At 34.7% G+C, this 17,549-nt stretch overlaps 1 protein-coding gene across 6 annotated transcripts in view; it reads right to left on the reverse strand.

Annotated features, from left to right (window-relative positions):
- Positions 1-17,549, reverse strand: part of USP34 (ubiquitin specific peptidase 34) — a 285,331-nt gene that overhangs the window by 90,991 nt on the left and 176,791 nt on the right. For all 6 annotated transcript variants that reach the window (XM_007970503.3, XM_073023027.1, XM_007970505.3 and 3 more), the window contains 8 exons: positions 13,626-13,826; positions 10,116-10,198; positions 8,643-8,683; positions 8,380-8,504; positions 6,342-6,494; positions 5,497-5,601; positions 3,736-3,791; positions 3,522-3,642 (listed from right to left, as the gene is read on the reverse strand). In XM_007970503.3, the coding sequence (XP_007968694.3) occupies positions 3,522-3,642; positions 3,736-3,791; positions 5,497-5,601; positions 6,342-6,494; positions 8,380-8,504; positions 8,643-8,683; positions 10,116-10,198; positions 13,626-13,826 (885 nt within the window). The remainder of the gene's footprint in view (positions 1-3,521; positions 3,643-3,735; positions 3,792-5,496; positions 5,602-6,341; positions 6,495-8,379; positions 8,505-8,642; positions 8,684-10,115; positions 10,199-13,625; positions 13,827-17,549) is intronic.

Below are 17,549 nucleotides of genomic sequence, written 5' to 3' on the forward strand. Positions count from 1 at the left end.
AAACCAAGAGAATTTCTTTGCTTCTATCAGACTGGTAGAAATTATCTAAATGTATAGTATGTTGGTAGAAATGTTGGAAAAATTGCAACTTAATCTTGGGTTGTAGGTACAATCATAAATTGGCTCAGCCTCCATAGATAGTTAACTTGGTTTTGGTTTTTAACATAACCAAAACTATAAATGTATAGTCCAAGAACTAGCAGTTCTAACTTTTAGAATGTCTTCCTCCATTTCCTAAATCTATGTGTTAAATGAATAAAGATCTCTGTAATATCACTAGAAATAGTTTAAGACAAAGCTGATCATTAGGAAGCTAGTTAATTACATATATGCCACATACATGCAGATAAAATAACATTCTGGGCCAGGCATGGTGGCTCATGCCTATAATCCTGGCACGTTAGGAGGCCAAGGCAGGACTGCTTGAGCCCAGGAGTTTGAGGCCAGCCAGGGAAACATGGCGAAATCCCATCTCTACAAAAGATTTTTAAAAATTAGCTGGGTATGGTGGTGTCCGCCTGTAGTCCCAGCTGCTCGGGAGGCTGAGGTGGGAGGACTGCTTGAGCCTGGGAGGTGGAGGCTGCAGTGAGCTGAGATCATGCCACTGCAGTCCAGCCTGTGTGACAGAGCCAGACCCTTGTCTCAAAGATAATAACAATAATAACAATATTATTTTGAAGTTACTTTTACAAAATGAATAGCCAAGCATGGCGGTGTGCATTGGTTCACATCAGTAATCCCAACAGTTGGGAGGCCAAGACAGGAGGATCACTTAGGGGCAGGAGTTTGAGAACAGCCTGGGCAACACAGTAAAACCCCATCTCTACAAAAATAAATAAATAAATTAGCTGGGCATGGTGGCGTATGCCTATAGTCCTAGCTACCTGGGAGGCTGGGGCAGGTGAATCACTTGACCCAGTACTTCAAGGCTGCAATGAGCTATGATTGTGCCACTGCACTCCAGCTTCAATACAGAGACCCTGTCCTCCCCTTCACTTTTTTTTCTTTTTTGAAAAAAATGAACTGTTATATACTGAATTTGAAAAACTGTAAGACAGCTCAAAAATAGCAAAGTATAGAACAGTGTGTTTAATATGTTATCATGTGTAGACAGTATTGCATAATGGTTAAAAGCTTAGCCAAGTGAAGAGTAAGTGACTCAGTCACGTACAACTCGCTTAACCTGTCTATGCCTCAGTTGCATCATCTGTCAAAATTGGGTCTAATAATATCCACCTTTTAAAGCCTCAAAAATTTGTCCTAGAATAACAACTTGTATAAATCAATAAACAGAAGACAAGTAAAAAAATAATAAAGAGAAATAAGACTTTGGAAAAAATATATTCAGCAAATACGACAGAAAGGGCTGACATATTCAAAATAAATAACTTTTACAAATAAATGAGAAACCATATAGCAACTGAACAAATAAATATCAAGTACAAAAATAAATGGAAAGAAACTCACCAATTAACAAAGAAATAAAACTAAAGCAACATCAAAATTGGTAAAGATCTCAGTGACATAAGAATCTGCAGATGCTTGATAAAGGCATTCTCATACAGTGTGGCTACAAGTGTAAACTTATGTATCCTTTTGTATCCTGATATAAACTATGGATTAGAATCAACCTATTTTACTTTAAAGAGTTCATGAGTAAATAATGGGACAAGTATGCAAAGATGCTGCCTTTACAGTTTTTTCTATAACATCATAAATTCAAAGATTTAAATTATTGCCTTAGTCAATTTTAAAAAATACATTTTTTTAATGTACTCATTTTTTAGTGAAAACCAATCACAGAATATTATTTATAAACTGTAAAATTTCTATAAATATGAATTTTATACATGCATATTTACTGTATCCATGAAAAGTCCTGGAAGGCCATCACCACAGCATCAGAGAAAATCAAACCAAATGGGAATATTCTTTTTTTATACTATCTAAAATTACTTTTTCTTAACAATGACTTTTGCTTTACAACATTATCAGAAAAACCAATTAATATATTTATATTTGGGGATAAAAGTTATACACTAGTTTATATATAAGAGAAGACTTCAACCAACAAGGCTGTAAATCAACCAAATCATTTCCAGTGAGTGTAATGGAAAAGGCAAAATCCCTGTAAGAAATAGCACAAGAAGTTTTGTGCATTAGGGGAAGTAGCAAAGATTTCAAACAGATAAGACTGTAATCTTAAGTTGCTCTCAAGAATCCTTTAGTCTATGCCTATGAGGACAATCTTCTATCCCTTTGGTTGCTGTTTCCTAACACATTCAGTAACTTTAAGATAACAGCTCTCCAGACCATAACAAATTCCTTCAATGACCAGGACAAATGTACCAATGGTAAGATAAGATAAACTACTTAATCAAGAGACAATCAAAATGAGGCATTTGTTGGTACAGAGGCATGAAGTGTTTCCAATATTCAGAGATAGATTTTATGTCACATAGGTCTTTAAAATATGAAACAAGTACCCAACAATGACTACTTATTAATTCCACTGTATTAGGATATGATTCACAGTTTAGGACAGTAATTCAAAATACACAATTCTATAGAAAGCACACTAATAAAATATAGGTTACCCCTTTTTTTTTTTTTTTTTTTGAGACAAGGTCTCCTTCTGTCACCTAGGCTACAGTGCAGTGGTGTGATCACGGCTCACTGAAGCCTCGACCTCTTGGGCTCAAGCAATCCTCCCACCCCAGCCTCCTGAGTAGCTGAGACTACAGGTGTGCGCCACCACACCCAGCAAATGTTTGTATTTTCTGTAGGGATGAGGTTTCACCATGTTGCCTTGGCTGGTCTCGGAACTCCTGGTTTCAAGCAATCCACCTACCTCAGCCACCCAAAGTGCTAGGATTATAGGCATGAGTCACCACGCCCATCCTTAGGTTACCTTTCTATATACAGTCAATCACAGGAATTAACATCGGATTTTGCATTCTAAAAACAAGCCCATGTTTTATATTTCCAGAATTCAATTTATTTAAAATTTGCTTTTCTTGCCAGTAATTAAGTTCTAGCAATTTTTATGTCTATATGTTTAAAAATTTTAACATATCCATATACAATGTGATATAGTTTGGTTGTGTCTCCACTCAAATCTCATCTTGAATTATATCACCTGTAACTCCTATTGTTGTGGGAGGGACCTGGTGGGAGATGACTGAATCATGGTGGCAGTTTCCCCCATATTGTGGTAAGTGAATAAGTCTCAAGAGATATGATGGCTTTATAAGGAGAAACCCCTTTCACTTGGTTCTCATTCTTTTTTTGCCTGTCCTCATCCACATAAGATGCGACTTGCTCCGACTTGCCTACCGGCATGATTGTGAGGCCTCCCCAGTCACGTGGAACTCTTGAGTCAAATTAAACCCTTTTCTTCTGTAAACTGCCCAGTCTGGGGTATGTCTTTATCAGCAGTGTAAAAAACAGACTAATACACAATGTAACAACAAAAGGTTTCAATCACATTTCATAGAAACATTGAATACCTTAATACTTACCTGTCCTTCCCTTGAAAATTTAAAGGGTGGTTTGTGTTTAATAACACTTGTTGCAAGCCTTAGGAGTCCTGTAAGCCCATCATCTTCTACATTACCATCCTGATGATCAAGGATCTCCCTACTACAAAAAAGAAAAAAAATACACACAGATAGTTCACATAATTATGTCTTCTTTTCTTAACAATATGAATTTCAATTTCACATCAAATTTTACCTTCTAATACAGTCAGCCAAATGTCTTGCCAAGGCATCTAAGTCGAGGAGCGTTGTCTTAATATAAAAAGAAAATAAAAATTCAAATATAAATTTTTATGTTTTACCAAACATAAATTAAAACAGAATCATTTCCTTACAGGCAACAATAATTTAGTTCTCCAAAATTCAGTAAGTTATAAACATAATACACCTAACTCTTCACTTATACATTATGTCAATTAATCAAATTAGTCTTAAATACATCACTAATCATTCTACAAAAAAGAATCAATGGAATGTTGATAATAAATTAAGAAAGTCACAGTAATCTATTGAGAAGACACTAAAGTTTTTTTTTAATGACTTTATTGAGATGTAATTCACATACAATTCACCAAGGTTTGTTTTTAACAATACCCTTAAATTAGACTTTTAACAATATATTAAATTCTACAGTTCATTCCAAAAAAAACTTTACTTCTCATTATAACTGAGCAACAACATTAAAACAGACTTCACAAAATATAACTTGAGTCCCCTCAAAGAAACCCAAATCTCTGAAAAGGAAAATTACTTTACAAGCAAGCAAGATCAGATTCCTATTTTAGCTTAAAGGGGAAAGCCCAGGTTTTTTTTCTTTTTTTTTAAGTACAATGTTTATTTGGCATCAATATTTTAATTAACAATAAGTATATTAAAACTTGCTCAATACTAAGTTTTGTAATTATTTCTCAAATGAAAAGATTTTAAGAATTCAGATGTTAACTAAAAAGCAAAAAGTATTAACACTATAGAACTTTTAAAGTGAACACATTGAACTTTCATTTAAATACATTTAAAAGTTTAAGAAAAACGTGTCCTAAATATTTCAAAGGATCTTCTTTATGTGTTTCTCATTTTCTTCTGAATTGACAACTTAGACACATTTTAATTTAGTAAATTTATGTACACTGGAAAAAACGCAAGTGTTTATGTGGCAAGATTTGCTTTGAAATTTACTTTTTTTTTTTTTTGAGACGGAGTTTCACTCTGTCGCCAGGCTAGAGTGCAGTAGCGTGATCTCAGCTCACTGATTGCAACCTCCCCACCTGCCGGGTTCAAGCGATTCTGCCTCAGCCCTCCTGAGTAGCTGGAACTACAGGTGTCTGTGACCATGCCTGGCTAATTTTTGTATTTTTAGTAGAGATGGAGTTTCACCACGTTGGCCAGGATGGTCTCCACCTTTTGACCTCGTGATCCGCCCGCCTCGGCCTCCCAAAGTGCTGGGATTACAGGCATGAGCCACTGCACCGGGCCTGAAATTTACTTGTTTTAAACATTACTTTGTTTGAATGGAAATGTCATTTTAGTCTAAGAAAATTAGATCTGCAAAAACTGACTGTGTTTCTTTAAAGTAACTTCTATTTGAATTGCAATTTTATTTTACATATTCGGTACTCCAAACTACATGCTATTATAGAAAGCTGTATTTTTAAATTTAAAATCTACATTTCCCTTTCCAAATAAGATGTTACATCCACATATCTTATTGAGAAGAGACAGGAAATTAAGGATAGATACCAGATGAAGACGTTTCAACTAAGGTCAGAGTAAAAACACTAAAGGAATTAGAATAAGGTGGAAAAGCACAAATATAGTAGAAATATGACACTACCAACAAGTTATAGATTAATAAAGTACACTTAATAAGAACCGATGAAGTAATGAACATGTATGTCATAATTCGTATCTATTAACAAGAATAGAATATATAGAATAGTATATAATTTTCTGAACATACCTGACTAGCGTCCTTTATATGTATGTTGTCAACTAATTTGCATAACAACCAAAAATACTCTTTACATCCTGGTTTTAACATTGGTTCTTCCTCATAATCATCTATCTATTAAAAAAATTTTATACTGTGTGAAAACATTTTAAAAATAAAATTATAATACATTTAAGAAACTAGAGGCTTTATGAAATAAATTCCTGTATCAACTAAACAGTATTCAAAATCTTTTTAAAAATGGAGAGTACACACTTAGTTTCTATAAAATCAGAATAACCAGGCACAAAAATGACTAACATAAGAACTTTCAAGAAAATATTAGTCTCAAATTACTAACATTTGAAAAACATACGAATAAGGAGGAAAATAATGTAAATCCAACAACACATTGAATTTCTGGGATTAGTAAAAAGTGGGCTCTAAATTTATTATGTAGTAGAAGCCTTTTACAAGACTAGTACATGCACTAAGGTAGGAAATAAAATTTAAAATTCCGAATATCATAAAGATAAAAAAACTGACTTACTAGAGAAGAGAGCTCCATTTATGATTTTTTTATCAGTCAACTTATTAACACAAGGCCCAGAACCAAGTGAGAATAAATGCCATATCTAAAATAGAGTATCCACGAGAGAGACCACAGAGCTGAAATCAGTCTCTTCCTAGTAGTAACATGGACATAATGTGTCACAATGCTGTCACCTTAAGAAGTATATAACTACTATCCTCTTGGTAAAAAATCACATACAGTAGTCAAATGATCAAAATTTTAAGGTTATATTACAATGGTAAACTTGAGGCAAAGGAAATTTCAAAAATAGAAATCGCTTCTAAACACAGTAAAATCTTACCCTAATAGGTTTGAGTGCTTGAGCATCAGGAAGAAATTTCAATAATGTTGAGGCAGCCAAGAGCAGAAAAGAACGATTGATTGAGTCTCCTCCATCCAGCCCTGACAGGGATAACTTATAAAGACCATTGCATGATTCATGACGAACTGCAGTCTAGACGAAAAAGAAAGTTCCAAAGACAGTCTGAGTTAGTATTAGAAAGTTAATAATATGTGAGCAGAAACGATTTTAGGTGATTTTAAATACAATGTTCTGCTGGGCAAGTCTGTAATCCCAGCACTTTGGGAGGCCCAGGCAGGGGGATAACCTGAGGCCAGGAGTCTAGAGACCAGCCTGGCCAACATGGCAAAACCCCATCACTACAAAAAATACAAAAATTAACCAGATGTGGTGGCTTGCATCTGTAGTCCCAGCTACTCTGGAGACAGGCACAAGAATTGCTTGAACCAGGAAGGTAGAGTCTGCAGTGAGCTGGTATGCCACTGCTCTCCAGACTGGGTGGCAGAACAAGATTATGCCTCATAAAAATAATTAATAAATATAATGTTCTAAACCCATACATATATACATGTAAATCACACGTGATCAAATAAAGTACCTCAAGGTATACCATAATATATACAGTATTTTAGAAATCCTAAAGCATGGTCATAAAAACAGAAACAAAACAAAAATAAGAACAAGAAGTAAATACAAGGAATAACTGAGTAAGGACATTTAGAATCATTTAAGTTATTTACAAGACAGAGGATAAAATATTTTCAGAACTAGAAGCAACACAGAAGCAACTTCAATCAGAATAGTCTACAGATAGGAAGGAAACCATACAAATGTCAAAATGGTTACCTGAGACAGGACAAGAACACATACAGCATTAAATCCAGAGCTAATTTTTTTTTTTTTCTTTTTGAGACACAGTCTTACTCTGTTGTCCAGGCTGGAGTGCAGTGGCATGACCTTGGCTTACTGCAACCTCTGCCTCCTGGGTTCAAGCGATTCTCCTGCCTCAGCCTCCCGAGTAACTGGGATTACAGGCGCCTGCCACCACGCCCAGCTAATTTTTTGTATTTCTGGTAGAGACAGGGTTTCACCATATTGGCCAGGCTAGTCTTGCACTCCTGACCTCATGTGATCCACCACTTTGGCCTCCCCAAGTGCTGGGATTAGAGGTGTGAGCCACAGTGCCCAGCCCCTTAGACAATGCAGATTTAAAAAATAAGTGACTTTGGAGCTAAATGTATTAGTAAGTGTGTTTCTATTATTTCACGTAGGAATATGAGGTAATGCCAAGATATGGCTAATAAAAATTATACTGGTCTCAGTGTGAACATGGGAAGCAAAATATATTTCTTTTATTTGTAGTCTCTCTAGCCTCTATTTTTCTACTTAAATAGAAAACGCAGGCTGGGTGCAGTGACTCATGCCTATAATCCCAAGCAGTTTGGAAGGCCGAGGCAGGAGTATTACATGACACCAGGAGTTCAAGACCAGCCTGGACAACACAGCGAGACCCCGTCTCTACAAAAAAGTTTAAAAACTAGCTGAGCATGGTGATGTGCACCTATGGTCTCAGCTACTTGGGAGGCTGAGGTCAGAGGATTGCTTGTTCCCAGGAGGTTGAGGCTGCAGGGAGCCATGATGGCACCACTGCACTCTAGCCTGGGTGATACAGGGAACATGGAGATTCTGTCTCAAAGAAAAAAAAACGGCCACAGAACTTTTCTAAAACATAAATTACCAAAATAAATTCTCAAGCCCTTCCTACTGCCTGGAAAAAAATTTTTATTAATCCAAAGCAAAATAATCATTCTATAAACATTTCAGAAAAATATAAATGCTACATAATATATAATAGTCAAAAGTTCTTAAACATTATACATAGTTCAAAACACTCCAGACCTTAAAGGGTTAAGTAGATAATGTGATATATTTATGGACTCATGCACATTTGTTTCCATTAGCTCTTTTATTTATTATCAATGCTAATAACATGAAAACATATAAAAGTAATAGTATTAACCTTCAACCTTTATCTTACCTCAGGAATAAGGAGAGTCAATTTCTTTAGCCAATCTTGTAAATGATCACTATCAGCAAGGCTAGATTTCACTAAAGAACAGCAATGAGCCCAACTCACCAAGAGCCACATTGAATAATGTGAAACTAAAGAAAAATTAGAAAACAGTTCACTATAAAGATCTGTGCTAAAATGAAAACACAATGTTCATTATTAAAGGTAAAATATATCAATATATTATTCAAGATTTTATTCACTAAAAGTTAACTTTGTGGAACCCTTACCTTCATGTCTAGACCTGTGATCAGACTGAGCTTTTAAAACTCTGTAAAGTAAAAACATACCACCACCAATTAAATTCAGCAATGAATTAAAAATAATTCAATTTATTAACATATATCCTATAAGGTTATCACTTACCCCCAAAAAAGGGAAGCAGTGGGTGAGAGTGACAGAGTGAGACACTGAGTGAGCGAGAGAGAGAGAGTGAGTATGTGTGTTTATGTGTTTTAAAAGACAGGAGACAGGGTCTCACTCTGTTGCCCAGGCCAGAGTGCAGTGGCATGATCATGGCTCACTGCAGGCTTGACCTCCCAGGTTCAAGCAATCCTCCCACCTCAGCCTCCCAATAGCTGGGACTACAGGTACGTGCCACCACACCCAGCTAATTTTTGCAAAAGAGACTATATTTTAAGAGAGCTCCATTATTTATTTGTTCTATATTTTTTATCATTTATTTAAAGACTCACTAAAGAAGAGTCAAACTCATTAAAGAAGAGAGTAGAATAATGATTACCAGAGGCTGGAAGGTGGGGTAGGCTAGGGTGGGGTGGGGCAGAGGGTCTAAGTCAAAGGGTATGAAGTTCCAGATAGAGCAGGAAGTTTTGAGATCTATCACACAGCAGGGTGTATAGTCAATAAAAATATATTGTATGTTTGAAAATAAAAAAACAAAAAAAAGAATCACTGGTAAAATCTTATTACAGCAAATACCAAATGACTTCAGATTTAATAAACAAAATTTGAATGAATAAAACATTGACTGAAATAAGTAAACCCTCAAGAAGTGCTCATGATTTAGTTACTAAAGAGATGTGTATGACAAACACATAGGTTATAATGATTTAGAGTCTAAACTTAAGAGTCTTTTAAAAAATAACTGAATCTAATCATGAAGGTTAATCATGAAAACCCAAACTGAAAAGTACTCTAAAAAATAATTGGCCTGTATTACTTGAAAATGTATCATGAGAGAAAAGCTGAGAATGTTATGAATGAATAGGAAGAATTCTACTCTGATGAATAGAAGAACTGACAACTAAATGCAATACATTTAGTTGATCCTGAAGCAAGAAAAATATTGTTATTCAGAATACCAATAGGATTATTTTAATACCAACTATATGTTAGGATAATATGTCAATGTTAAATTTTATAAATTTAAAAATTTTACTCTATTAAGAAAATGTCCTTGGTCTTAGGAGATATACAACAAAGTACTGGTAAACAGTCATGATATCTGCAATTCAGTCTCATAAGATTCAGGAAAACATGTAAACACAGAAAATATGTAACTCATAAATACAAGACACATTTTAGCAAGAGGTTAATAACATGTAAATTTGGATGAAAGGTATGAGAGATTTCATAATATCCCCCAAATTTTTCTAGTAAGTTTAAAATTTTTCAAAATAAAGTTTTAAAACATTATATTCCTGCTATACATGAACACACAAAATATATTTTAAAATGCATACCTAGGAGCCAGATTATCATACGTATAAGCAACAGACATAAGTCGCTGAATCAAACTGGTTCCTTGGACAAGAACAAGAAATACCTTTAAAACAAAAACATTTTAAAAGATATTTAAATACAGCAAAAGGAAAACCCTCAAAAAGCACTCATGACTTAGTTACTAAAGAGATGTGTATTACAAAATTTTAACCCAAAATTCCAAATTACTGACATTTATCTGTAACACAATACTGTCTTAAGAATTCTTTGAAAATACTGTAAAAATGCCAAGAATCAGAAAACCAGAATTTTATAATCACACTTAAGAGCAGCAACTGTAGGCTGGGTATGGTGGCTCACTGTAAATGCTGTAATCCCAGCAATTAGGGAGGCTCAGGTGGGTGGACTGCTTGAGCCCAGAAATCTGACATTAGCCTGGCCAACATGGTGAAACTCTGTTTCCACTAAAATACAAAAATTAGCTGGGTGTGTGGTGCATGTCTATAGTCTCATCCATTTTGAAGGCTGAGAAAGGAGAAACACCTGAGTCTTGGAAGCAGTGGCTGCAGTGAGCCAAGATTGTGCCACTGCACTCCAGCCTGAACAACAAAATGAAAATCTGTCTCAAAAAAAAGAAAAAGAAAAAAAAAAAGAAATTACTAAGAATTTAGAAATAGGGGCAAAAATAGTCTTTACATTTGATTCACAGATTCTCTGCATACCACTGAATTGGGGGAAAGAAATATATATATGTCAGTGGTTTCTTGGGAAGGGGTTGGTGAAGAATTAAACATGTTTTTACTTTGGAAGAAAATAAAAACCATCAAGTAGTAATATATTCCTCAACTATCCTGAAATAAAAATTAAAAAGCCATATAATATACCACGGGTACAGAGCATGCTAGATTCAAAATCCTGAAGCTCAACATTCAGCTTCAGGTTACATGATCCTAATATATATGGAATTTCTCAGTTCTAGTTCTTCCTCCATACAATGGGAGAAAATAATTCACTAACTTAATGAATTATTAAATTCCTTCTGCAGGTTGGAAGGCATTCTGTGCATACTTCATAAGGTACTGTTTCTGCACTGGGGCAGGCAGCTACAGAAAACATCGTAACACAAGTATATACAATGTGCAAATAAGCAAAAGAAGGGAGCAGCAACTAAATCTGTCCCTGGCAGAAGTGAGAAAGCTTCCAGAAAAGTTGATGTTTAGGCTAAATTTTGCAAGTAACTTTCTAAAATGCTATGAACAAGATCACATGGAAAAATGATGGTAAACTCAAATAAGTTAGTGTTCTTCCTTACTACCTACAGTATATCAACATTAGATGACTGTCTTCGGTATTAACGCAACAAAAATTTTTATTTCCATAGATCTTAGATATACATACTAAGCTGTAATTATTTTGGGAAATACACTCATGCAAAACTATATAATATACACCTTTTCTAAACTAAAAAAAAATAACATTGGCCAGGCGCAGTGGCTCACACCTATAATCCCAGCACTTTGGGAGGCCGAGGCAGGCAGATCACTTGAGGTCAGGAGTTTGAGATTAGCCTGGCCAAGATGGCAAAACCCCGTCTCTACTAAAAATACAAAAATTAGCCACAGTGGCATGTGCCTGTAATAAGCTTGTAGTTGCGTATTATTTTAAACACAAACCAATAACCTATAAAACTCCATAAATGTGCACATGTATTTTACACATACACTTATGTATATTTGTATTATTAAAATCTCAAAAGGAAATAGCTAATAAAGGTCAACAAACATTGAAATTATTTAGTGAGTTGATGGAAAGGATCACAATTACTATAACCTGAAACTTTATTCTGAAAAAAACATGACCAAAACATTATAGTAAGGTTACTAAAGTGGTAGTTCACAACACAGAACACTGTAGAATACATTCAGATTATATTGTACTCTGCATATATTTAATTTTATTAGATGTAAATTATTTGGAATACTAGCAGAGAACACTTTTCCCATTTAACCCCCAAAATTCTAACAAGGAAATCTGCTTCAGGTTTCCATTTATACCAGTACTTTTTAACCTTATGTTCGTCACAATCTATCAGTAACAATTCATTACTTTGATGTTTCTTGGGTAGATATGAGGTAAGGTTCTCAAAAGGTTACAGAATGAGATCTCCCTAAAATCTCATCTTCATCACTCCCTACTTCCCAGCTCACTGATGGAGATGTTGGAAAGGCAAATATGTGATTACAGAATCCACAATCAAAAAGATTCTATTTTTATTGCTGGATGTCCTGGTTAATACAGTTGACCCTTGAACAACACAGGTCTGAACTGCACAGATCCACTTATATATGGGTTTTCTCCCAACTATGGCACTCGCACTCGTAAGACAGCAAGACCAACCTCTCACCTTCCTCCTCCTCTTCTACTGCCTAATCAGTGTGAAGACCATGAGGATGAAGACCTTTATGATGACTCACTTCCACTTGAAGAACAGAAAATATATTTTCTCTTCCTTATGATTCTTAATACTTTCTTTTCTCTAGCTTACTTTAAGAATACAGTATATGATAGTATTAACATACAAAATATGCATTAACCAACTGTTTATGTTATTGGTAAGGCTTCTGGTTAACAGTAGGCTATTAGTTAAGTTCTGGGGGAGTCAAAAGTTATACACAGATTTTTGACTGTATGGAGGATCAGCATCCTTAACTCCTCTATTTTTCAAGGGCCAACTGTATTTTCTTTCATCTCGAAATCCACCCTCTTATACACTTGTTCTATTACGCTAGGCCTAATATATCAAAAACCAAATGCCTCCTTCACCAGTTGGCTTCCTATTAGGTTGTGCCAGTCTAGGATACTAGAGAGACTCCTTTCTTTTTTCTGTCAGCATTTATCTGAAAGTATTTACCTAGAAGAGACAGCTAGCTGCAGCCTTTGGCTTTTTTAGGCACTCCTAGCACCAGCTTTATCAGGTCCCCTCTGAGAATCTTAGCAGATGACCATAAGAGCGTAACTGATTTCTCAGAGTCCTAAACCCCAGTTTAAAGAGATCCCTCCTGCAAGCTTCTAAGTTCCTGATGACCCAACCACTTCCCTAATGTTCCACAAGATCTAGGGGTGGTAAATGGCTCCTTATCTGGATTACCTCACCATTCCCTTTTGCTTTTACAGTCTTGTAACACATACATGTAAAACCGATTCCCTATTTTAAATTTCCTATGTTGAAATACCAACTATGGCTTGTTTTCATAAATGCACCCTCAAAGTATATAAATTACTGAGTCCAAATAATAAATTCAGTCTCACAGATATTAAAATGGCATGATTCATTTCTGCATTCTGGATGATGAAATGAAAAGCATTACTGCTTCATAATCACTACTGCTTTAAAACAATGCCATCAGTTTGGCTGTCAGGTTAAGTCACAGTAATCTAGAATACATTTCTTAAGCATTAGCATATTTCTTCAGCTTATAAAAATAAATGGAATTCATCACTACAATTAAACATTAACTTCTGCACTTTACCTCTGTTAATCGTGGTATATGAAGACCCTTAGCATGATCACCAGCAGCCTTCCTTGATTTGCCTGGCCAGGTTCTTTTCCTATGGCTTTCCGCTATACCAGACCAGGCGAAGACATCATGATAAGCTAAATCCAAATCGGATGGATCTACTGCAAACTGGCATATTAACTTCAGCAAGCAAGCAAGACAGTCTAGCTGCCACTGTAAATGAAAAGAAATGGTCATTTCCCTATTTCCATTAATTTAGAATGGCCATTATACAATTCTGAGATTAAAAGACCAGAAAATAAAAAATTATAGCTAGTACTTAATCACATACTATAAAAATTTCGCTGCTCAAATATTATGGTCAGTAATAATTCAATTTTATAAAAATGAAGAAAAATTATCTAGAAATAAAGAGGGTATACAAGATGTATTTAATGAAATGGAAATGACACTTTCATTTCTTTAATGAAGGCATCATAAAAATGTATGTAATAGAGAGCTACGAGATTTTTGAAAAACATACTGCTCATAATTTAGAATTTTTTTAAAAACTAAAATGATGTCAAGGATATTACTTATCAGTAAAATCAACTGAGAAACAAAGTATTCTATGCTGTTTCTCCACAAAAGTGGCACAGACTCTTAAAATTTAGGGACCAAAGCAATTCTTAGTAATTCTAGAAAATAATTCAAACGAAAATCTTGCACTTTCCACAACCACATTAAAAACAAACATTTATTTTAAAATTTGTTTTAAATATTGTTTAGTATGTATAAAAAATAATATTTACAGCTGACTGGAAGCTCAATTTTAATAACTTAGTGTACTTTCTTTAATTAGAATATCACTTATGTACAAGATGAGAGTTCCACAGCTTTTTCTTCAATAGCTCTTAACCTCCTGCTTTCCTGATTCCACTGCCAAAAATATTCCTATACAAATATACCAGGAAACAGTACTTTCTTCCTGCAATAATAGCAATACCATATTACTGAACTAAAAGAAAGATAGTAAGATAATTCAGACAGAAAAAAAGTCTTTTCAACAAATTGGTGCTACAAAAACCAAACAGCCGTATGAAGAAGGAAAAAAATTCAATACTGCACACACAAAATGCGAAATGTATCATTATAGAACTAAATGTAAAAGAAGACTATAAAACTTACAGAAAGCAGAGGAGAAAAGTCTTTGTGACCATAGAACAAATATTTGTAGACTGGATACAAATTTCATTAAAATTAAAACCTCTCCCCTAAAAGATACTGTCAGTACAACGAAAAAGTAAGCCATAGCACATGTGTGGGGCTTGTCCCCATACATACATCAGAGAAAGACTTCTCCATAATGTTTAAGGGAAAAGACCATCTCACAACTATATACTAAGACGTTTCACAAAAGAAGATAAATACACAATCAACAAACACACCACATAATGCTAAACATCATTAGTAATGAGGGAAGGACAAGTGAAGCCACCATGAGATAACACTACTATATCCACTAGAATAGCTCCAATTTTAAAACCCTGGCCATATCAACTTCTGGCAAGGATGTGAAGTAAATGAAATTCTCATATGTTGCATAGTACAACTGTTTTGGAAAACAGTTTGGCAGCTTCTTATAAGGTTAATCTTCCACTCACCATATTATTTAGCAATTTCATTACCTGGCATTAATCCGAGAGATAAAAACATACATATACCAAATGACCTGTACGTGAATGTTTACAGAAGCTTTATTTGTAATAACCCAAAACTACAAACCACTCAAATGTCAATAGGTAAGCAGATAAATGAATTGTGGTATACCTATACAACGAATACATTACTCAGCAATGAAAACAAACCAACTACTAATACACATTTAACAACCTCAAAAAGCATTCTGAATAAAAGCAGCCAGATACAAAAGGGTACATATTGCACTGATCCAATTACATGAAATTCTATAAAATGCAAATCTCATCTATTTTAACAGAAAGCAGATAAAGAAAAATTAATAGTAAAACTGCAGGACAGAACTTCTTAATAGAAATATTCTTTATTTGGATGTTAGAGCATTAAACATTTTTCAAAACTCACTCTTTAAAATGAGTGCATTATTTATTACATGAAAAGTATACTGCAACCTCACATCATATGCAAAAATTAACTTAAAATGGACCAAAGACTTAAAAAAGTAAGCTAAAACCATAAACCTCTTAACAGAAAATAGAGTCATCAATCTCTGCATAAGGGGATTAGGTAACAGTTTTGTAGATAGAACACCAAAAGGACAAGCACAAAGGAAAACAGACACTAGATTTCATTAAAATTAGAAATGTTTGTAAATCACAGGATAGCCTCTAGAAAGGGAAAAAGGTAACCCATATAATGGGAGAAAACATTTGCAAATCACATGCACTATGAGGAATCAGTATCTGAAATACATAAGGAATTCTAACAAATCAACAAAAAGACAACCCAATTAAAAGTGGGTAATGGATGTGAATTGACATTACTCGAAAGATAAACAAGTGGCCAATAAGCACATGAAAAGATGTTCAACCTCATTAGTCACCAAGGAAATGCAAATCAAAACCACAGCTAGGTACCACTTTACACATTAGGATAGCTAAAATAAAAAAGACACTAACAAGTCTTGAAAAGGATGTGGAGAAACTGGAATCCTCACACATTGCTGGCAGAAATGTAAAATGTTGCAGCTCTGGTAAACTGTTTGGAAATTCCTCAAAAAGTCAGAAGTTACCACAGGACCCAGAAATTGCACTCTATACCCAAGGCACCACTGTTTATAACAACATTATCAATAATAGCCCCAAACTGGAAACAATGCAAATGTTCACCAACTGATCAATCTTCCACTCCCTGGATTCAGCTGTGACTGACCAAACATTTCGCCAAAGACGTATGAATGAATGTGTGTGTGTGTGTATATATGTACACACACATACATGCATACATGCTTATGAATGGTCAACAGACACATGAAAAGCTGCTCAAGATCCTTAGCACGAGGAAAACGTAAATGTTAGAAATCACAATAAAATACTAAAGTATTGGCAAGGTATACCACTCCTAAGCATATGCCAAAAAGAGGTGAAAATGCATTATCCATGCATAAATTCATAAACAAATGCTCATAATAGTCAAAGTGTAGAAATAACCCAAATGCCTCTCAATTGGTGAATGGATAAACATGTAATATAACTATAAAAAAATGAATTACTGACACTTGCTACTTCCAAGGATGAATCTTGAAAATAGATAAGTGAAAGAAACCAGTCACAATGGATGATACATTGTATGGTTCCATTTATAGGAAATGTCCAGAATGGGCAAATCCACAGAAACAGAAAGCAGACTATAATGGTGTTTACCCAGGGCTAAAGCGTTTGGGGGGAGGTTTCTTTTGAGGTGATACAATTGTTCTGGAACTAGATGCTGGTCATGGTCACACAACTTTGTGACTATAGTAAAAACATTATATTTTGGAGAAGTACATTGATTGCATGTTAACTACATCTCAAAAAAAAAATTTAAAGATAGACTTCAACTGAACTCATTTGAAAAGGGGAAAAAAAAAAAAAAGAAATAACAATCCTGAACTTAGAAGTATTTCATAATATTAAGAGAGATGCATTATAAACAGGAAATACCAGTTGACCTGGGAGCAATTTGTTTCCTAGACATGCTTTGCATCTTGGGCATTACAAAGCTACAAAAGCCACATATTGGCAATAAAATGTTATTAATACTACTTCAGGAAAGTATTCATAATTTCAAGAAAAACAAACAGAGAAAACCTTTAATGCAGGGGTGTCCAATCTTTTGGCTTCCCAGGGCCACACTGGAAGAACAACTCTCTTGGCCCACATGTGAAATACACTAACACTGATGATAGTCGATGAGCTAAAACATTTAGACGTAAGAGTA

The sequence above is a fragment of the Chlorocebus sabaeus genome, chromosome 14 (genome assembly GCF_047675955.1).
Source record: "Chlorocebus sabaeus isolate Y175 chromosome 14, mChlSab1.0.hap1, whole genome shotgun sequence".
Classification (NCBI taxonomy): domain Eukaryota; kingdom Metazoa; phylum Chordata; class Mammalia; order Primates; family Cercopithecidae; genus Chlorocebus; species Chlorocebus sabaeus.